Source organism: Schistocerca piceifrons, chromosome 2 (genome assembly GCF_021461385.2).
Source record: "Schistocerca piceifrons isolate TAMUIC-IGC-003096 chromosome 2, iqSchPice1.1, whole genome shotgun sequence".
Lineage (NCBI taxonomy): Eukaryota > Metazoa > Arthropoda > Insecta > Orthoptera > Acrididae > Schistocerca > Schistocerca piceifrons.
This window is the reverse complement of record NC_060139.1, coordinates 845,725,556-845,749,794: the sequence shown is the minus strand read 5'-3', so window position 1 is coordinate 845,749,794 and position 24,239 is coordinate 845,725,556. Positions and strand designations below refer to the sequence as shown.

At 39.9% G+C, this 24,239-nt stretch overlaps 1 protein-coding gene across 3 annotated transcripts in view; it reads right to left on the bottom strand.

Annotated features, from left to right (window-relative positions):
* Positions 1-5,042: 5,042 nt before the first annotated feature.
* LOC124777847 (DNA excision repair protein ERCC-5 homolog) overlaps positions 5,043-24,239 on the bottom strand; it is a 147,981-nt gene continuing 128,784 nt past the window's right edge. For all 3 annotated transcript variants that reach the window (XM_047253383.1, XM_047253380.1, XM_047253381.1), the window contains exons 11-12: positions 16,560-16,747; positions 5,043-6,685 (exon numbers count right to left, since the gene is read on the bottom strand). In XM_047253383.1, coding sequence (XP_047109339.1) covers positions 6,164-6,685; positions 16,560-16,747 — 710 coding nt within the window. In that variant the 3' untranslated portion in view covers positions 5,043-6,163. The remainder of the gene's footprint in view (positions 6,686-16,559; positions 16,748-24,239) is intronic.

The following is a 24,239-nucleotide window of genomic DNA, read 5'->3' as shown; positions in this document are numbered from 1 at the left end:
TGATGTAAATGTTCTTCTTCTGTCGCAGACATCACTAAAATATCATCTATGTAAACATGACAGAAATCTAAGTCCCTTGTGATCTCATCCATGAAACGCTGAAACGTCTGTGCTGTGTTGCACAGACCAAAAACATCCTAGTGAACCCGAATAGACTGAAAGGTGTTGTCACTGCTTTCTTGGGGATACCTTTATGGCAAAGGGGATCTGATAATACGCCCGGACGGACTAGATCAATAGTGGAGAATATAGTCTTGCCATGAAAACTGGCAGAGAAGTCTTCTATATGTAGCAACAGGTACCGATGCAGGATGGTCCTTGTGTTGAGCTGTCGGTAATCGCCTCATGGACGCCACCCATTCTTCTTCTTTGGTACCACACAAATTGGGGCTGCCCAACTGCTACTTGAAACTCTACAAATGCCCATTGACAGTATGCTGTGTAGTTCCTGCTTCACCACTCGCAACTTCTCTGGCGTCAAACATCTAGTCCTAGCGTGAGATGGCGGGCCTGGCATCGTTAAAATGTAATGTACCATTGTGTGTTTAACTGGTGGAGAGTAGGCAATTGCTGGACGATTTCGGGAAATTCTTTTAGTAATTGTGTGTATGGTGTATCTCCTGCTACCGTACTTACTGTCATCGGAGTGATGCAACACACCTTCCTTGGAGTACGTAGGCTTGTAGTGGAATCAATCAGTTGCTTGATTTGGAGGTCACGTACTAGATCATAAAAGGATAAAAAATCAGCTCCTGTGATAGGTTGTGATATACCTGCTACTGTGAAGTGCCACTCAAATGTACAGTGTAGTCCTAGGTTAAGCAACAAAGTGACCTGACCGTATGTTTTAATCTTAAGAGTTGTTAGCGGCAAACAGACAAGAATTATCACAACTCCAGCACGGTACACAAGTTACCGGGTACAAGGACACATCTGCCTTTGTGTCCACCAGGTATTGTGCTTTCATGTTGTGGTCTGTGACAAAAAGTCTCGACAATCCTGTCTGCTGTTCATGCTACAGCATTTAAATCACCTGCACACACTGTCAGAATTTTTTGAGCCTCAGAAGGTAATCAGGACAACCAAATATTGCACAGCACATCGTCACTCACTGTGTTGCTTGCCAGTGTGCGCAAAGGGCATGAAAGTTGTGACAGGGTTCGATCATCGAGCTCCTCAGTCTGTAAAAGCTTATCAAGTCGCTTCGGTTCTGATTGTGATAGGTGCATCACTAGTGCGTTCTTAATTGACGCATACCAGCCGTCGTTGAGTGGTGCAGCGAGGATATCTTGTACTTCAACAGCTAAGTCTTCTGTTAGTGCTGCAACCACATAGCTATACTTCGTTTTGTCTGCTGATATCTGTGCAAGGATGAACTGGCTTTCAAGCTGCGCAAACCACAATACCAGGTTATGTTGCCAGAAAGCCGGGGGTTTAATTGTAACCCTGTTAACTGTGCTGCTTGTAGCTGGATCTGCGGTGATTGACAGATTGTCCGTGTTCGTGCGAGAACGAGAGTGGTGCGGCTGACGCGGAAGTAAGGAACATTCATGTTATGATGCGGTGCAGAACGCTGAAGCCGATGCAGCCGTGTTGTTGTGTTATCGTCGGAGTCACCAAATATGTGGTATCTGCTAGAATTGAACATTTATTTCCACATAAAACACATCTCAGGATAGCTCCAAGTGTGGAAGGCTAAACAACTAACTGTTAGAGGCACGGAATTGTTTATATCACTCATGTCAAAGTGTAATTATAATAACAAACACTAGCTACATGAAATGTTTATATACCACTGTACACTAGTGTTCTCGGGGACAGAATGCGATGCTACAGGTGCTTATTTCGTTCAGTGGAATAAAACAGGCGGCATCCACACTTTCTCAAAAGTTCTTAAAAACTGCACAAAAACATACCATTCAACATTACAAATGAAAAAGAAAAGCGTATAAACTTTTTAGACGTTAATATCCATCATGAATACACGACTCAAACAATTAATGTTTTCTGAAAACCGAGCACATCTGATGCGATAATCTGCGATACCTCATGTCGTCCTGTGACATGCAGTAGACACAATAATCTGCTTACCGTTATCTAGTAAGAACCCTGAAATAAAACTGAATACATTGAGACACACAGCCATGTAAACAGGATACAATCCTGAGATCATAAATGAAATCTATACAGATAACAAAAATAAAAACTGTAACATTAGTATAAGAAAAATAGCATTAATAATAGAAGTGAGAAAACAGGAACTAAAATATGCAGTGTGGTCCACATCTAATAAAGTTCACTACATCTTTTGTAAAACAGGAGTAAAAATCTTTTTTCATACTGAAAATACTATCCAGTCCAACATCAGACACGATTCTGACCTAATGTGCTACTTTCACCAATCAGGTGTATATAAAGTGCATTGCAATAATTATTACATTAGACAAACTGGTAGAAAAATATGTACACATTACAAAGATCACTGTTAACACCAACAAAAGTAATCTATTGACCTAAGCATGCACTTAAGGGATGAAAAACATTTAATGAATTAAACTGAAACAAATATTCTCATTTTACATAAGTGGCAAGAAATGTACATGAGGGATCCTTGCCTATACTTTGCAGAATAATAAAAAGGATGTCAGTAAGTGACAAATACATATTCAAAACAAAATGTGCCATTAAAAAACAATGTCCATCTTGGAGCAGTTTTCATAGGCCCACACAAATTTCTGTGAAAACTGCCTCGGAAAGAAGGGTATGCATTTAAAAAGAGAGGGGTCTTTAACACTCAGGAAAATGATTACAGACATTTGCTAAATCACTGGGAGCCAGGAAAACTAATATGGTCTGATGGGGGAATCCTGGATGTTTTGGTTAGACAGAGGTGTGTTGGCTCTGTAGGACATTCTGTTTACCGTAAGCCTACTCACACTGATTTGTAGTTGCACTCCTCAAGTTGCCAGCATCCATCCCAAATCATGAGTGTGCTTAAAACCCTTGTACACAGGGCCCATACAGTGTTGGATGCAGATAATATTCCTAAAGAGCTTTCACACTTAAAGACAGTGGAAACTCGACCTCGGAAATTAACAGGGCATTCTCAGCTAAAACTGAGAACCCGGAAGTGGATTAAGATGAGAACACGCCATCAAAGTCCCTAGCTTTTCTTCCCTTCGTTGGAAATATTTCCTTCAAAACAGCAAGAATCCTTAATAATTTTCAGGTGAAAGTGATTTTTCGCCCACCATCTAAGATTTCAGACATGCTGGGGTCAGTGAAGGATAATTTGTTATTGCAGAAGGCGGGAATTTACAAAACACCTTGCCAGTGTGGTATGGCCTATATAGGACGGATAATTTGTTATTGCAGAAGGCGGGAATTTACAAAACACCTTGCCAGTGTGGTATGGCCTATATAGGACAAACAACACGCACAGTGGAAGAATGTTGCACAAAACATAAACGCTGCACTCACCTTCTGCAACCCACCAAGTCTGCATGTGCAGAACACTGTATCTCCAATGGACATTCAACAGACTACAACAGAACATTAATTTTGGCCATAGCAACATCTTTTTGGGATTCCATTATAAAAGAATCCATTGAAACACACACAGTGGAAAAACTAATGAACCGTAACAGTGGCTACCAGCTGGATAATTTGTGGAATCCCATCATCTCACAGATTTGCACAAAGCGAACAAAAATACTCCAATAACTGCCGCAAGTGGCAACGCAGGGCACAGCTGATCTTTGCAGTTCCACCAGCGAGGGCACTGCCGCTGTGAAGTGTGGTCCTTCTGTCAGTGAGACTCTGATGCATACGTGGCAGTACCATCAGCACACTACATAAGGCAAAGCGGAGAACGTCTTCATCAGTCTTCGATGGCTCACCAGAAGATGACTGGCAAGTGTCCAGTTGAAATATTGTGGAATGAAGTTTACGATGTCCAGCTGCAATCACGGAATCTCTTCGAACCAAGCAACAGCAATTAACACCACCACAGTGAACTCAAAGAAACAAGGTAAAGAAAGCCTGGAATGTAACTGATGCTGAAAGAAAGAAAAAAGATGGACCACACAAAGAAACAAAGATGTTGTTGTTGTTGTGGTCTTCAGTCCTGAGACTGGTTTGATGTAGCTCTCCATGCTACTCTATCCTGTGCAAGCTTCTTCATGTCCCAGTACCTACTGCAGCCTACATCCTCCTAGCCTACAAAGATAAAGTCAATGAAAATAGACAACTTGGTGGTTACAGATTGTAGAGAAACAGCAAACATATTCAATGATAATTATATGACTTAAAAAAACTGGAAAGAAATAGTCCAAAAAGAAGGTTACTAAAGTACAAAAAACCATGCAGAACCATGTCCTTGCAAAAATTCACAGAAAATTGACTGGCGAAGATGTACAGAAACTGAAGACCAAGAAATCAGCTGTTGATGACAAAATATTGACCCATACAATAAAGCTAGTAAAAAAAACTTGCAATATACATACAATAAGGTGCATACACCTCTACATGACTAAACATGATTTTAAAATATTATTTTTTTGATGTGTATGATGACAGCCATTTTACATGAGATTTCCCTCTATCTGAGATGTTTCGCAACAGGTGCTGGATGATGGTTTTTGACAGATACCAGTCACACATTCATGATTAAATTGAACAGTGGCTTATGGTGTTATGTAATGTCATACCAGTACCTAAAGTATATTACAGTTGTAGAACACAAACAAAAAAATATGCTATTCACATAATATCATGTCTCCTGTTTCATTGCTCTTCCCATAATCTGTTTCATCGCTCTTCCCATAATACTGCCTTCAGGTTTGTTTCCTTTCTACAGCCACAGTACATTATCTTGAGTTTCTTTGTGTCAGGACTGTAGTGTTGGACACTTTTATCCTCAAGTAATTTCTGATACTCTTTAATTTTTATGCGGCACAAACAATCTGCACTCTTATTCTACGTGCTGAAATAAGTTTTGAAGATCACAGAAATTTCAAGATGATCACATATGACGACATGAATAACTGTCACAGTTTATTTGCCCCATTTCATTTAACAATACTAAGTGCTTGGACAGGCTCCATCAATTCCTTCGGTTTCAATGCAGGTAGGCAAGAAATAATCCAGTATGTACGTCTACTAACAACATTGTTTAAAAAAATACTGACAATTTCAACATAATTCATTTTGTACTATTTATCACAGAAGTATACGCAACATGTACAAAAGAAAATATAAATTTTCAAAATACTTGGAAATATATGTACAATAAGAAAATACAAATGCATGCGAATACTGATATTCAACATCAAAATTAGTACAACAATATTATGATGATCAAGAAAAGCAAACAATGAAGATGGATACCTAATACAAAAAATAGAAGAATGCGACTTTTCACAGAAAGAAGAACCAAATAACAACCTGAAATCATACAGAGAAGTCTGTAGCTGAGATGAAAAGACATTTCTTTTACAATATAACACTATCAACAATAAAACATTTATTTATTTACAAGTTACTCAGTTCAAATAAAACATTTAACATCATTTTTACTTTTATTGCTTTGTTCTGTGTAGACATTGGATATTTTTATTTTTTGGAAGAAAAGAAAGGACTTGCAATCCAGGCTGAAAATTTTAATAAAAAATGCAACTGGCAAATGCTACCTTTTATGCTGACTGTCATCCTTTCCCATTTTTTTCTTTTAAATACTTGATTGACAGCTCTGAATGGTTGTTTGCACCCACAATTTTTAACAAGTCAGCAGATTTGCTGAATGGTGTCCTGGCATACTTTTCTCAATTATGTTTCACGATAAAATGAAAATCTCATGGAACTGAGGACTAAGTCAGTGAATGCATCATCCAAAAATTAACTGTATATATTTTTCTGTTCAATTTTTCTTAGTGAACAAATGGATGAGGATAATATCCAACAACTCTGTTCACCACTGTGAAATAATGCAACAACAGTATTAAAGGTTTATTAAATACTTACATAAAATGATAGAAAACGTTAAATAATAGCAGTGAATGACTGAGAGCTCAAAACATATTATCCACATCTAAACACTTCAGTAGCATCTGGTTGCAGTAGAAATTTTGCTCCTAGAAAGAAAAACCAATTAGCAGTAAATGTGTTATTCATCACTGCTGCTTTCCGAGAGATTTGCCTCCTTCAGTTCTTTTGGCTTACTACGGGCTGACTTTTTTTTATTTTCTATCTTTGACATACGATATATTTCTATAGCCTTCAGCTTTGTTTTGAGGGAATCTATTTTTGCCTTCTCTCTCTGCAATATGAACTCTCCTGATTGCTTATAAGGATGAACATTTGTCTTTCTAACACGACGGACACATGCACTTTTCTGATTAGCAATGATTTTAACACTTTCCTCTACTGCCTGTGCTCCTTCAGAAGAAATTCTTGGCTGCTCTGTAACTGTAGTTGCCTCTTTAACTGCCTTCTTTTTTTTGTTGTTCACTCTGGCAGATTTTTCAGAGGTTTGTTTACGCTTTGGCCTGGGCTCTTCTTCCGTTTCAGATGAAGTTTCACCTCTGTCAATACGATCTACAGCTTTCTGCACTCGTTTACTCAGTTTCCCTTCCACAGGACGGAAAATTGGTTTACTTTTGAAATAATTTTCAATTGTCTTCTGTACCTGTAAAGTTACAAAAAGAAAACTTTTAAGGCAATGGCTTAGTATCTGTACATGTTCTGTTAAATTCAAATAAAAAATTTAAAGTTATGGTCCAATATTATGTATGTGTTTTGTTATAGACTAAGCAGTCCTTATAGATATACCTACAGAAAATATATGTACTACCTTAAAACTGGATCTACTGTGAAGACCAACGCCAGCAACAACACACTGCAGCATAACCTGTTATCCAACTTCTACACTTATGATGGCAATAAGGGGCTAACAAACCAGATTTTTCTCACGTGTAGAATATTTGCAACCAAAAATCAAGCTTCAGTTAAAATCTCCGGACTGGGAGTCCACATGGCTGATATCATTGGTGTGTGTGTGGGGGGGGGGTTATATATGGGGGGAATGTATAGAAATCAGATATTGCAAAGGGAAGGGAATTGTACAAGATACAGTAAAGGAAGTGACAGTTAATACCAACAGTTGAAGTTCAGATTTCCGCAGAAGTTTCGTTACTATCCAAAGATCTCAACTTTGGCCCTTCAATCAAATTTAACTATGTTGAACTACTCTCCTCCACATCTCTGCAATGGAAACACTTCTTGGCCATCAACCACTCCAACACAAGCCAACCTAATTCCTACACTTCCTAATTCCTACACTTCTTCCCATTCATATTACTGTCCAACCGCAATTACCCCTCTCCTACCTAAACATACCCTGGTTACTTTCCAGGAATTCCTTAGTTTCAACTTGGTCTCACCATCCTTCCCAAGGTTCTTCCTAAGAACATCCACCTTCCAGCAGAACAAAGGGCAGCCACACACAGCCTCAAAACAGATGCTGACCTTATCATTCTACCTGAAGACAAAGGTCTGACCAATGTTACGAACTGCAGTGACTGCCTAGAGGAAGAATTTTGCCAACTGTCTGACTCCTCCGCCTATAAATACTGCGTCACTTATAAGGCCGTGTGTGCAGGATGGTGTTGTGATGAAGGAACCAATCACCTGACCACCAAAGTCCTGGATGTTTCCTCCGCACATCGTCTTGCAGACATCTTAAAACTTCAAAATGAAACTGCTGGTTAACAGTCTGGCCTGAGATTACAAATTTCCGATGCACAAATCCATGAACATTCGGCCTCATTTGCTTTGCTTTTTCTGGTCTGGGAGACTTGGGAGTCCTCCATTATCATGGTACTTGCTTGGTTTCTGGGCCACACTCGTAACACCAACTCTCATCACCTGTAATGTCTTTGCTCAAAAAGTTTGGATCACTTTCAATCTCTGTTTCCAAGTCCCTGAACACATTCATGCACATGTTTATTTGTTCCTGTGGGAGAAGATGTGGAACCAATTTTGCAGCAACATGTGTAAATCCTTACTCAAGCCTGGCACAAGGTCCAACTCATGCCTGCCTCTGTTGAAATTTGGTCGATCATGAAACAATGATCCTTATTGATGCTGATTTTTTCAATGTTTTCCTCATTCTGCGAGGTTGAAGGGTGCCCAGAACAAGGTCGGTCTTCAACCATCATCTCACAATGTTGAAAGCCAGAAACAGTTGAAAACTTGTGAGTTTCCTCCCGGAAAGCCTCTTTAAGCATTTGGTGAGTCTCCATTGCTGATTTTTTAAAGTGGGAAACAAAAATTTTACACACACTGTCCATATTTTTAATGTTGCCATAATGACTTTCAAGCAGAACATGCCAACAATCAGAGAAACACAACACTAAGCTCACACATTTACCTACATGCTGCCTCTGCCAAGCACTTAAATGTGATTTGCAGAGTATCCATGTAGATGTAAATGCTGTCTGCACAGTTGTTTAACGGAGGTCTGTACCAAACCCATCTAGCAGTCGAACTCCGTACTATATCTACGAATGGCAGCACCCTTTCAGTCTGGTTGTTTTTTAAGGGTTCTCCCTCGCACACACTTCTCAGCATATGCTTCCCAAAATCCACAAACCCAACAATCCTGGACATCGTATTGTAGCTGGTTATTGTGGCCCCACTGAAAGAATTTTAGCACTCATTGACCAATACCTCCAACGTATTATCCAAAGTCCAGCCTCTCATATCAAAGATACCAACCACTTCCTGCAATGACTCTCCACCACCATCACCACTTTGCCTCCTGGGCCTACTCGTCACTTCTAATGCCACTTCCTCATACACCAACATCCCTCATGCCCAACCTCTTGCTGTTACTGAATATTACCTCTACTAATGTCCTTCAGACTCTAAACACACTACATCATTTGTATTACACCTTACTAACTTTATCCTAAAACACGACTAATTATCCTCTGAAGGGAACATTTACAAACAAATCTGTGGCACAGCCATGTGCACCTGCATGGCGCCCTCATATGCCAATCTGTTTATGGGCCATAATAGGAAACTTTCCTAGCCTCCCAAACCCCTGGTCACATTCAGATTCATCGATAATACTTCATGATGTGGACTCAGGGCCAAGACACCGTACCCTCATGCCTTCACAACATCAGCGCCTTCTCTGTTGTCCACTTTACTTGGTCCTTTTCAACCCAGCATGCAACCTTGCATTCCTTCACAGACAGGCACTACCCCCACACCTAGTCCACAAACAGATTTCCCGTTCCATATCCCGACACACCTCCAACCCTCCCATTACTCATTCAAGAACCGGCTACAAAGGAGTGCCCCTTCATCACCAAATATCACCCCTGACTGAAAGAACTGAACCCTTTGTCAGGGTTTGATTATCTATCATCATGCCCTGAAATTAAGTACATCCTACCCCAGATCCCAGATTCTTCCCCCTCCCCCCCCCCCCCACCCCCAAAAGTAGGGTCCTGTCACCCACCCAACCTCTGCAACATCCTTGTCCATCCCTAAACTACTCCCATTCCCAACCCCTTGCCATGGGGATCATATTCCCATGGCAGAGCTACCCAATCCACCCACACAGCACTTTCTATGTCAGTCCTGTCACAGGCTTGTCCTATCTCATCAGAGGCTGGGCCACCTGCGAAAGCGGCCATGTCATACACCAGCCCTGCTGTAATCACCGAACAGCTTTTTATAATGGTATGACTACCAACCAGTTGTCTACCAAATGAATGGCCACCACCAAACTGGCCGAAAGCAAAGTGAACCACCCTGTGATACAACATGCAGCTGAACATAACATGCTTGATTTCAATGGCTGCTTGAAAACCTGGGCCATCTGAGTCCTCCCTTCCACCACTAGCTGTTCTGAACTGCACAGATGGGAGTTATCCTTACAAGAAATTCTCAGCTCTGGAAATGATCCTGACCTCAATCTATGGTAACCTAATGTCCCTACACCATCCACCCAACTGTTTCCACCCCCTCTGTCCTGTCACCTTCTCATAATTTGCCTCCCCTCACCCTCACTGTGCACTTGTCTCTCCCAGTGCACACTTCTCCCCTTTTCTGCTCCTCTCCTTTCCACTCCCTGTTTGCCCCTCCTTTCTCTCACTCACAGCCTCCTGACACTGCACCTGACAGACCTGTCCTGCCACCTTTAGTACCTGCACAGTCCACCAGGCAGTGTAGATTCCTCTTTCCCCATCCATACCCTGTTAACCCTCCCCCTTCGCCACACCATTCTGGATTGTTACCCCCATTCGATGTGTTTCTGTTGTATTCTTCTGGACGGAATAGCCAGAGATAGCAGATAGCAGTCGTGTGTATGAGGTTTGCTTGCTTACGTGAATGAGTAGGCCTTTTTTTCTTTTCTGAAGAAGGCTCTGGCTGAAAGCTTATATCTAATAGCCTTTTCATTATGGCTGTCTGCAGCTCAGTTTATAATCTGCATAATTAGTAGCAACCTATCCATTTCGTAATAGTGTTGATTCCAACCTGGACTTCTCAAACATTATAAATGTAAGAAATTTCAAGAACTTTCTAGAATGACAAATACTAAAACCATAACTGCTGATGCTTGGAACTGAACTGAAGACCCACACTACACCAGCCAGTGACCCTAACAACTACACCACATTGCATGCACCACAGTTAGTAGTATTGCTTCCTCTCCTGGAGAAACAGTGACCCCTTGCCACAAAAGCTCTTGCTGGAGCCAACTACAACACCCTGTAGTATGGCAGCAAAGGTGGATTCTTGCCTTTTGGTGATGATGTCACATTCTCTTCACCATGATGAGCATCGGAGCTAGCCGCTCCCGTTGAAGCTTCTCAGTAACTGAATGGATTTTCAGTTTCCTTGTACAAAAAACAACCACTTTTGATTGATGTTTCAGTACTGCAGCAGGGCTTCATACAGAGGACACAGCTGACATCTCTGCACTTTTGTCTTCTTGATGAAAGGTCACAGTCCTCAACTTCATATGTGGAATCCGACAATGATGAAATATAAGTCACGGCCCACACTAGCTATTCAGTAACTTTTCCGGTAGTTCCATAAAAAACCACACCAAGTCTCCTGGGGTGTATCTCACTGGCATTACAGCACTCTTGGCCTGTCTCCCAGTGTCCATGTTCCTTATTCAAGCCAGATGGCTTGCTCCTTTAGGCTTGATGTTGAGATGCTTCACATAGTCATTCTGAGTATCATTTGGTTGAAACAGGAACAGTATATTCACTGTCATTTCGACCTCGCGATCTTGGAGTAGAAAGATGGTTGTGAAGTCTGTAGTGTCTTGCTTCATTGCATTGTATCGCAATCTCTCTGTTTGACAGCTCCGTACACTGAGACCAAATCTGCCATTCGTCCGTGAGTGGTAGGCACTTGCAATCCTGTAGGTGACATCACAATGTGAAATTACATCTGATACTAGTCTTGACTTGACAAATACACCATATAGGGTGTTCCGTGTTTCAAAGTGATGTCTTGTACAACAAGTTTTGTGATTTCTGGAGCTTGGGCAGTCAGTACAGTTTTAGTGACGGCTTATTGGGTGAGATAGTCAGTGAATACTATTATCCATCAATTCTGTTTGTTGACTCAGGAATCTTCCCAAGATGTCAATTACAATTCAGTGGAACGGTGCTGCTGGAGGTGAAATTGGTACTAGATGCCCCAGAAGTAATTGTGGCATTTGCTTCTGTCATAGGCATTTCTTACATTGGCATTTGCTTCTGTCACAGGCATTCCTTACAGTGGCTCACATGGTGTCTTAATGGATGGGTAAAGGCCTGGTCAATGATACCTGTGTCTAATTCTGTCTAGAGTTTTCACGAATCCCACGTGACAAGATGTAGGAGCACTTCCAAGACAGCTTGCTGCAGATGAGCTGGGAGAAGGAACAACCATTCCCGCTCTCGTAGATCACAGTTCCTTTTATGCAATGTTATGTTTATTAACTGGACTTTTCCTTTAGTTGGTTCCTCCTCCTCAAAGGATTCTATTGTTTTCAGCAGTGTTGGATGTGCTCTTGGTTCAGTAATAATTTCACTTAGTGCAGTGATGACTGACATTTCGTCCACCTGCTGTACTCAGCTATAAGAATCCTTGAATGGAAATTGACATCCTTATATATGCATCTGCTCTTGCATACCACAGTGACACCGTACTCCTGAAGCCTCAGTACCCATCTTACCAGTCAACCTGACAAATCCTTCAGGCCAGTCAGTCAGTCAGCATACGGAATGGTGGTCCATCACAGTGGTGAGTGGTATGACAAATAAATAAACTGGAACTTGCTGATGGCTCAAACAGCTGCAAGGTACACTTTCTTGATAGTCCATCTCAGCCTTGGAGAGTACCTGGATGAACAAGCTACAATCTTTTCGGCAAATTCCTGAATTTGCTCTAGAACTGCACCTATACCATAACTGTTAGCATCAATGTAAAGTTATGTCTTAGCATTCTTGCATACAATGCTAGACCTGGAGAATATGTTAGCACCTCCTTAAGGAATGATCTTACTTGCACGCTGTTCCAGGAAAATTTGCCATATCCCTGTAGTAGTTCTTGCCAAGGATTTGCGTTGGCACTAGGTCCTTTATGAATGGCTAGTAGTATGAGCACATTCCAAGAACACTTCTCAAATCTTGACTATGCCAAGGAATTGGAAAATCAGTGATTGCACTATTTTCTCTGGATCACAATGGCCGTCTCGTCATGCACTAGGTGCCCTACAGTTTTTATTTCTTAGAAAACAGAGAGGCTCTTAGTAGGATTCAGGCAGAAACCTGCAGTCTGAAACTATTTCAACATAGTTATCATGTGGCTTAGATATATATTAAATGTCTTTGGTGGGGGGGGGGGGGGGGGGGGGGGAGATGACACCATCAATATAGCAAAACTTGTCATCCATTTAAGATGCCAAAGCAGGTCATTCAACACAATCAAAGGTGGCTTGGAGCATTACACAGTCCAAATGGTGTTTCTTTGAACTGACAGAGGCAGTCTTTTCCCTTGGGTATTGTCAACTTCAACTTGTCAGTTGCCTGCCTCTAAGCGTGTAGTTTACAAATATTTTGCTCCTTTTAAAAAGTCTAGCATGACACCAATGCACGGCAATGCACTGCAATGGGTAGACATCTTTCTTCACTATTTTGTTCATTCATTTGTAATCAACATAGAAATGCCATGTATCGATCTCCTTCTTCACAAGGAACACATGAGAAGACCAAGCAGTCTCTGAAAGTTCAATGATATCACCTTGCACCATCTTCTCCACTTCTTCCTGGGTTATACATTGCATAGCCAGCAATGCCCTACATGAATGCTGGCTAATTTGTGTATGATCTCTAGTGTTGATACAGTGTGCTTCCATAGGCCCTTTTGTCTGTCTTTTCTCCACTCTAGATTTGAAAGCATCCAAAAACTGATGCAGATGGCTGTTATTTGCCATCATTGTTCCTCAATCAGGCCAGATTCTGTGGGTAGTTTGAAGGTAGCTTTCAACTTATGTTACCTGGAGTGGTAGTGAATTACAACTCTTCGTCAACAGAACTATGAAGCACTTTCTCGATGGGTTGGCTATCCTTATGCACATACCTTAGGGGTGAATTGCCATTACTTGTGGCAAATAGTGACACAAGTTCTCCTCGAACACCTGCAATGCTTATGAAAGACCTCTAAGTCTTCCCTTCAGTGACAGGGGCAGACTGTGGTGTTGAACTCTGTAACTGGTGATTACGACAAGGTAGCTATCTCTCCCAGTAATGTCCGCAGTTCGTGGTTTTGCGCTTGCGTTCTTGCTTCCCAAGCATGTGGTCCCGGGTTCGATTCCTGGCGGGGTCAGGGATTTTCACCTTCCTCGAGAAGACTGGGTGTTTGTGTTGTCCTCATCATTTCATCTTCATTCGTGGAAGTCACAAGAATGGACTGAGTAAAGATTGGGAATTTGTACAGGCACTGATAACCGTGCAGTTGAGTGCCCCACAAACCAATCATCATCATCATCATCATCTCCCAGTAGTGGCTGCTGTTCTCCATAGTGTGCAAGAAATCAACAACACACTTATGCCAGACATCACTTCGCTGCAGTCAGTGAATCGAGTGCGCCACCGATCTGTCTGACTGACTCCCTTATGAACTAAACTGCTGGAGTATCAATGGAGTGAAGTAGTGGACGATGTTCACCAGACTTCATTTGTCATGACTGCATAGTGCTTCTACTATGGAGGTATCAGCTGTTTTCCTTCTGCTGTGCTGAGTTTGTTATAGTAAAGAACTGTTTAGTAAAAGCTTTTGGTCCTGTTTGTTGCATTTGTGTTAGCCTTTCTTTCATCACATAACGAAGGCGATGTGAGTCTGTTTGGCTGCCCTGACCCACTACATTCTGGTGAAGCCTGCTGCCCAGTTTACAAAAAATGCTGATGATGTGTTTTGCCCTGACCCAGTCTTGGTGCAAAGTGTTTTCATTGTGAACATCTCTTGTCGACATTGCCATTATATAGCAAGATGGCTTCACTCCGCCTCTTACATATACATACATGTGTATCCTTTATTTGTTTCTGATTAATAACCTATCAATAATGTGCTCTTACAGACCTAGCACTAACTCGTCATACTTATGAGCATTGGCAAATGCGCATTCAAAATTATCAATGTCAGTAATAATCACTATGAAGTTCATGTGTAACAGATACACTTTTATTATAAAATAAAGCTATGAATAAATAAACTGGCCTAAAATAATGTCAACATCATCTGTATATGACAGAAACATACCTACGTGCAATTAATGTACACACAGTGCAGTCTTCCATTCTTCTTTGAAGCAAATATGTCTACAACTGTCCTTTTCTATGGAGAGCATTGCCAATTAATTATACTACTTAAAAAGTCATGATCCTCATCAGAGTTGAGAAGCATCCCTTGGTCTCAGCAGCAGTAGTCATAGGTACCCAGCAAACAATCCTCAAAAGTTCGCTTGTTTCTAAAAGTTATTTCAATCAAGGACTGAACAAGATTGTGGTAGTACCATTCATGATTTGGAAATACTACCATCTGTAGATAACCGCCACTTATGATTTGAAAGCCTTATTGTCTGAAGTCAACTCGTAGTTCAATTTTTAAATGTCCCAACTCTATAAATGGATATGCTTCCATAGCCTGTGCTATCAACTGAATAGGGAAATGTTTTTCATATTTTGCAGAGGTTATTTCTGAAAATGTTGTATCAGGGGCAACAGATTTTTTTCTAAAAACTTTTTGAAGACATTATATACAATCTGTTTCTCACTTGTTTTTGATGTTTTTCTGCACCTATGTTTCACTACAGAATGTGAAGCAACTTCTCATAACAAGACAGAGAAAGAAACTGTCCAATGAGATTTGAAATCAGATCTACACAAGTTAAGCATTTAACATTATGATTAGCAAAACCAGCAAAGGTGTTAAATCTTTTAGTGTGCTTCAGTACGTTATTTGTGTCAGGAAAAAAAAAAAAAAAAAAAAAAAAAAAAAAAAAAAAAAAAAAAAAAAAAAAACTAATACACGAAGAGGGCCTACTTCCAGTGTTATCACAACATTTGGTGTAGGCACACTGCATCCAGCAATCAATCGCTGAGTTGGTATTTATCTACATTAAGAGTTCATATTGTGATGACCACAGAACAGTGTATAGCAATACGAATGATCAGGAGTGGGGCTACAGCAAGGTAGAAAGGTACTGGTGAAGACCACAACTGTGACCAGTGGATAAGTTAACACCCATGACAGCAGCTCCAATCCAATATGAATGATTACATTAAGAAGCCCATTCTGCACCAAAGAGGAAATTATGAACACCATATCTGCATTCGTAACACTTCTTTCCAACTATGGTCAGATGCTCACTTATAATAATAGCCCCACCCATAAAAACAAATGTAAAAATTAAATAATTATAATATTTGCCACAATAAAATTTCTGTCGTCAAGAGGTATAAGATCTGATCAATACAAATTTCAAACTAGGGGAAAATAAAAACCAGAAGAGTGAAAATAGGTAGAACAGTGACAAGAATAATAGATGCTCTGAACTAAAATAAAGATATACTGATATAGCCCACAATAAGAACAACTTCATGTTGTCTGTTTCCTAAATTTTTACTTTAGGTTTCAAAAATGGTTCAAATGACTCTGAGCACTATGGGACTTAACTTCTGAGGTCATCAGTCCCCTAGAACTTAGAACTACTTAAACCTAACCAACCTAAGGACATCACATACATCCATGCCTGTGGCAGGATTCGAACCTGCGACCGTAGCGGTCACGCGGTTCCAGACTGTAGCGCCTAGAAGCGCTTGGCCACTCCGGTACTTTAGGTTTCTTACCTACATGTATATGACAGTGATCTTTCACTCCAGACGTTTATGTTCGGCTCAATAAAATTACATTGATCACAAATTTATATTGATGATGTTTTCCTGGTGAAACCAATTTGTAAATGTGGGAATCCATTTACTTACATTTCTCTCACCGAGTCTCTTCAATACAGGTAAAAGAATTTCATCAGTCCTCATCTGCGTCCACCCAAACTTCTCTCTTGCAAAATTTCGCAGTGCTGACACATCAGGAGTGCTCCACGTAAACGTTTCTTTCGAATGATCAATCTCAGGAAAGACATATGCTTCTACAACAGCAGTGTTAGGGAATCCTGTGCAAACATCAACAACCAATAAGTATCAGCAGTAAACACACACACACACACACACACACACACACACACACACACACACACACACACACACACACACACACACACCAAGTTAGTTAGTATTTGTTTGTTTACTCAATCTTTAGTTCTGTGTTCCTTATACAAGAATCGGCAGAAATTGTAGGTTTTTGGGCAAAAAATTGCTTCAGTTACTGCCAACCTTTGATAAAGTACCATAACTGTTCAATGTTTCCTCTCATTTTCTAGTGAACTGTTGGAGGATGATTCTGGTATACTGGACCACAAAAAAATATTTAAGGGGGCATTACCTCCAAAAGTCAGTTCTATATCAATTGTTTCTTCTAATTAAGAACAGAATATAGTTACTATCTCTTAGGTTAGATTGCCATCACTATCACCCCCTCACTTCCCACAGCAGTCAGTTTGCAGGGTAGAGCTGATTCCATTTATTTACTACTACTACCTGTCACAGTACTGCACAGGAAGGAAGTAAAACCCACCACTCACTGCAGCCTTCTCTGCCAGTGCTAAAGAAAATGTGAACAAAGTATACATCTATTTTTAAAGTGACTACTCTGAAATTAACAATTAAATGCCTGGAAGGGGGTTCAACAAACCAATTTCATATTATTTCTCTGCAGTTCCAATCTCTAACAGCGTGAAGGGAAAACCAACACTTAAATCTTCCTGTACCAGTACCGATGCATTAAAGGAATACGAAGAGGTCCTTTTTCTGCACTGAGGTTGAATAACAAGACTTGGAAGTCTGCATGAAATGGCGATTTCGGAACTGCTCTTGGGAGAAGCCGACTGCCAATTGTACCACAGATTGTTGAATAAGTTACTGCTGCCAAGGCTGAGAATGCTGGACACAATGTGTGAGCATCAAGAGTGCATGATCTGTGCCATGGTAGTTGAGCATTTCATGGTGCTGCAAACAAATGTGAAATGGCATCTCTAGTGCAGTTCCAGGTTGTCAGTGATGCAGATGATGATTAAACTGAGCACTGTTTGTAATCATAAATGTAAACATGGTATGCAATTAACGAATGTTATGCTCTCATGTATTTCTTTCAATAATTTATTCATTGTTTATCTTCCACAAGTCCTTACAAATGTTTCCACTAAGTTTCATTGTACTATGATCACTCGATTTTCATGAGAGCCCTCTTAAGTAACAAAAGTTTAGTTATAACCACCACATATATGTTCCAAAATCCTATTGAACATCAACATTAGTGATATGGGTCTGTAATTCAGTGAATTACTCCTATTTCCTTTCTTGACTTTTGAAATTTTCCAGTCTTTAGGTGTGGATCTTTTGCTGAGCGAATGATTGTATACAACTGTTACATACAAAGCTATTGTATCAGCATACTCTGAAAGGTAACTAACTGGTATACAATCTGATTTGGAGGACTTGCCTTTATTATGTGGTTTAAGCTGTTTTGCTACACCAGGGACATCTGATTCTCAGTAACTCATGTCAGCAGCTGTACTTGATTCAAATTGCGGAACATTTATTTCATCCTCTTTGCCGAAGGCATTTTGGAAAACAGTGTTTACCCTGCTTCAGTAGCACTGTCATCAGTAACATCAACATTGCTATCATGCAGAAAAAGTACTAATTGTGCCTTGCATGTGGTGTACTTTACATAACGGCAATAAACACTCCACCACTAACTGTATTTAATCTATCCTTTCCAAACAACGATTGGTTCTTTGTAAAAATTTTGGCTGAACTTATCTCTGATTCAGGCAGCTTCCAGTACTATAATGATTTGAGCTTCAGTGCTTCCTATTAGTGCTTGGAGCTCTGGTTCTTTTCCAATGCAGTCACAAAAATTTACAACTACAATAAAAACTGTTGCTAGGTCTACCCTCCTTGCGTTTGCCCGGCAGTCTTCAGACTTATACCCTTTTTGTAATTGCTGGAGACCCTGTAACCTAAAAAACTGCCCAGTCCACACTACACAGCCCCCGCTACCTCTGTAGCTGCCTTCTAAGTGTAGTGGACACCTAATCTATGAAGCAGGATCCAATGCCCCAACACCCTGTGACACAAGTTAAGGAATGTGCAGTCTAAATGGTTGCAGAAATGACAGAGCCTCTGATTCAGACCCTCCGTTTTGACGCTGTACCAAAAATCCACAAATTAATACTGTGGACGATGCTGCAGATAGTAAGCTCTGCCTTCATCTCGCAAAAAAAAAAAAAAAAAAAAAAACAGACAGTTTTTACCCCTTCACACAGTCACCCAAATCCAGAGAATCTCTTTCAATAAAAAATGACACACAACATTAGGACCAACATGAGCCACCATCTGCAGCTGGCTGCATACTATGGTCTTCACGACATCCAGAAGCATCCATTTCAAATTCAGGATGACTCACCCCAGTTTGCACACTTAAATCCCAAAATGGGATGAAAATTCAGTTGAGTTAACAGTGATTTCCAGTAGTATGTACCTCAGATCATTGTACAGCATTATGTGGTGTTCCTCTACCAGCAAGTCACTGTTCAAATCATGTTAACAAGCTTGTCCTGTATACTAATGGCACTGGCTGTCATGAGTTCCGATGTCATGTCACCGTTAGCTACCTCAGCCTGTGTGAAGACAGCTTTAGGGATATGACTGCCAAGTTTCTTCCCTTACTTGGCAGTCATATCCCTAAAGCTGTCCTCACACAGGCTGAGGTAGATAACGGTGACACGGAAGTAGACATGACATCGGAACTCATGACAGCCAGTGCCATTAGTATACAGGACAAGCTTGTTAACATGATTTGAACAGTGACTTGCTGGTAGAGGAACACCACATAATGCTGTACAATGATCTGAGGTACATACTACTAGAAATCACTGTTAACTCAATTGAATTTTCATCCCATTTTGGGATTTAAATTGAATATACGGTATTTACTCAATTATAAGACAAAGTTTTTTTCCCAAATTTGTCATTTGAAAAATACAAGGTCGTCTTATATTCGTAGATTAAACTACTGCTGCTGAGTTCAACATTCTTACATTGTTTAGTAGACTATGTAGGATTAGCCTAACCTTTAGAGATGAAGCTTTGGCTATTCACGTCACGTGCAGATTCATTTTGCACAATTCAGAATGGCAGCACTCAGCAAACGATATTCACATTCCAACTGGCTCAAGATTTCGCAATATGCCAAAAAATAACATGACACTGAATCACACAGCTTTGGGGAACTGATATGCGAGAAATTATGAATCAGCTAATGCAATAGGCTATTGCTCTGATTAAAATTTGACAGTTTTGTGAAATGTAGGAGGAAATTTCTATCACATTACAAACTTTTGTTGGATTTACAACAAACGTTCTCATACATGTATGGGTACTGTACACAAACATTAAAGATGCCTTTTAAATAAAAGTGACATACAAAAACGGAAGTGTTGAAGCCAGACCAATATTTTACTTGGTAATGAGCGACTACTTTGACTTACTAAGTGGATTGCAAATGAGAAATTCAGTCACTGTTCACATGTTAAAATACTGGGTATAGATGTTATCTGCTTTTAATCAGTTTTAGAACATGATAGTGATATTCAAAGAAGAAAAATTAATCCAGAATGAAATGTCTAACAAAGGGAATAAATCACATAAAACAGCTGGTAACTGTTATCGTGAGAATAAATTACAGTGGCAAGACCTGTTGTGGAGATAATACCAACAGATATCACTAAATTGTGGGATGAGAAAAAGTTTGAAAACAGGACTGAATCAGAATTGCCATCTTTAATTTATGTATTAGATAGTGTTGTTACATATGACCTGCACATTAGAGTATATTTCAGTCTGTTTTTCACCGGTGCTCAAGCTCAGCACTGCAAAAGGGTTGGAAGGGGAACAGTGACACCAGCTTGACTGAGAGCTCAGAGAGCTCACCTCAGTATAGATATAAAATCAAATATGTAGTCAGAAAAAGAAACAGCTGTGTTCTCAGGTCCCACTGTAATACCACCTCAGGAATAGCAACATATTGGAAAGAAACAGCCAAATATTTATGATAATGAAGACATAATTTCATAGCTGTGCTATTAAAAGGATGATGATATTAAAAATAGTGATACCACAGACATCAGGGTTAATAAGCAAAAAAGGTAGAAAATGAAATTGTCTGAAAGTTAATGTAAACCATTTATCTTATTTCTCTTGGTATTAGCAAAATGTAGACAATCAATAAATAGCGTAAGTTTAGAATAGGTACAATGTTTACTTTTTGGCAGATACTTTATGTCAATAAAACAGTTTGTATTTCTGATTACCCAGAAGATCTTAAAAATAATATTTTTCTTCTCCAGGAAGCTCTCAAAAAATGGGGGGTTTGTCTTATATCCAGCGTTATCTTATACTCAGCTAAATATGGTAGTTAAGGTATAGTGTCTAATGTCAGTTTGCACTTGCATATTATGCATATTCTCGATGTTTTATATACTAAAAAAAAAAAAAACTCCAATAACGTCCTTCATCAAATAGATTTCAAGATTGAGATTCGTTTCATAATTTCATTCAAATGGAAGAGGAGATTTTTTCTAAGTTTTTCACCATCATTGAAAAGGCTATTTAATGGCAAGATACAAACATAAACAAATCCATAAACACAGAGACAGGTACATGTATTTTACAGAAAGTTTCAAAATAACAGAACTTTCCAGTGAGTATGACTTGTGTTTACTTTCAGTACTACACTGTTAGCCACAATAAGATTTCTGGCCACTAGAGGAATATTCCTGTCATTGGCCTTTGGAACAAGAACTGCAGCAAATACATTATTGTCTTTTGAGAAAATACTTCTCTTAAAAGAATAAGAAAAACCCAGAATTTCTTAGGCAAGAAAAGCTGGGAAGGGGGTGGGGGAATGGAAGATGGCAGGCGCAAACCTCTTATCTTGCTCTAAACAACTCAAAAGTTCATGGCACTACTAATTGTGCTACAACTTCGACATAACTATCTAACAATCGCACCTCCATACATGGCCTACAGTGTCTAAAGACTGTACCTACAAATGTCATTACTTCATATTTAATATGCAAATTTATCTGAAAGACAAGATTTTGATAGATCACCATTGTGCTTTTGTAGCACATAAGTTATAATGCTAAAAACATCAACTCCAGGATGCCCTCATCTACTGAGATGTAGTGTCCCATCATATTATTATAACAAATCATAGCTAAAAGGACACATTTTTGAGAGATGCTCAATTTTGTGATGGTTTGAAACAGCTCATACTCACACCACACACTCTATAAGAAAAAAAAAACAGCAAATATGAAATTTAACACCATACTACATGATGGCTCCTATGTTCTGCTTGTAATGTAAAATGATGTCACATTTCATTGGCCATGATCCTCCCCATGAGGCAAAAATCTGACATGCCAAATTCTTCATTTCATGCTCCGCAGTGCAGTGAAGCATGGAATTCCATGCTGTTATATCCTCAGATCCACATCCATGTGTGTTTTCATGTCCCATGACAGAACAGCTTAGGGGGCCACATTATGCTCCCAACTACCAGTAACCGCACCCTCTGTGACCGTCCAGAGCATGCAATCCTAGAGGCTTCCTCTGAAACACAGAAAGCGACTGCATCTGGCTCAGGATCTTCATCAGACAAAGACATTCCCTGAAACCTGTTCATCAGGCAAACCAGGGAGGTCCTTCAATCAGCCCTTCAGAAAGTCTTTCGCTGGCTGCCACACCTTGAAGCGACCTTCCATTTGATCACGGATGAGAGGTCAATCTCACTGGCGGCCACAGCGAACTGATCATGGGAAACAAGGGACATGCTCAATGTCCCTTGCATCTGCACATCTGGTCCCCACAGTGATTCCTATTAGCAACAGTCTCAAGCTGCATGATGGAAGCCAGCACTGCTTGGAGCTGGGAGCGAAGGGTCAAAAAGACAGTGGAAATATATATTAGACATTTATTAAATCGTGGAACTGTGTCCAATAAATACACAAACATGCATAAACTTTCATAATTGAAGCTAAAGAGCATACACGAAAATCAAAACACATTGCTTATTATTAGAAGCTGTGTCAACTCACAAACAAAATGGTGTGACTGCTGCGTTGCAGCAGGGATGGAAACTACCACCTAGCTGTTGGCTTAAACCTACACCTTGCCTCTGTGCTCTGGGAAAGCTGTCGTCACTTGACTGACTGCAGCTTCTCATAGTATAACATGTTTACAAACTCTAAACACACACATTGACCCTTGATTTTACACTTATTGACTGTTCATGCACACAGTGCACATATAACATTCATCCACAAGCTATCTGGTCACTCAGAATCTGAGCAAAATAGCACCTTTCAGATTTTAGGAGGGCAGATATGAATGTCGCTTCAGAAGATGCAACAAATTTTCAACGTGGTTACTTTTAAGGCTCATGTACTTTTATATTTGCTGGAATACAGAGACTTCCACTTCTAGCATCTTTTAAGTTTAATTTCAGTGTGATGTTAACCATACTTCTCAATTTTGAGACACTGCTTATAGATCCAAGTGCATGAGGGGAACGGGAGTTGAGGTGGGGGAATTGCCTGTTCCATCATTTTATTTGACTACATCTTCAGGATTAATTTACCTAATAAATATATTGCATATGTTAAAGATTACATGATTTTGAGGATTCTAGAGCAGAGATCTGGTCTGATTTCCTGTGATTTTTGTGGGCCATTCAGCAAATAAATTAGTTGAAAACATACACGATAACTTTTTAAAGCAGCAAAGGCATAGAGAAGTTGTGTCATAATCCTGATAATCAGAGGGAAAAGCAGCAGTAATCAGAACCCAGAAGACATGCCATTTGTACAGTTTAACTCGCTGTGCTTCCCCTTGTGTACAATAATGCTATTAAGATGTAGCACACAGTAGAGGGAGATGTACGGTAAAGCCCTGCAAACTGTGATGCTCACAATACTGCAGTAGCATACTTCTCTTCAACCAAAATAATATGATGAAGTTACTCTCATCAGATTTTAAATAGCACACAGCCCTTTGACACATGACTGCTTCCTCTGACGAGATGACCACTAATGTGGTACTCTTGTGATACTACTACTCTCTGAAAAATATTTTCAGTGGAATTCGCTTAATACACCTGAAAATTTGCCTCATATCTTGAGGGACAGTGAGAAAAGTACCAAAAAATTACAGACATATTTAATTTGTATAGGAAACTGTATTTTCAATTTGTTCTCCAAATCCAGGGCTGAAAATAACTTTTTTCTATCATCCAGCATTTGTGTGTGCTAGTCTTACTTCCTATTTCCCATTTGTTCTTTCTTCTATACAAAGTAACTGTTCAGAAGTTATGAAAGAATGAGATTTGGCCAGTTGCTATTACTCTTCTGCTTCGAATATTGTGAAGAACGACAAAGCTTTTTAATGTATATGTAAGTGAAAGCACCATAACCAATGACT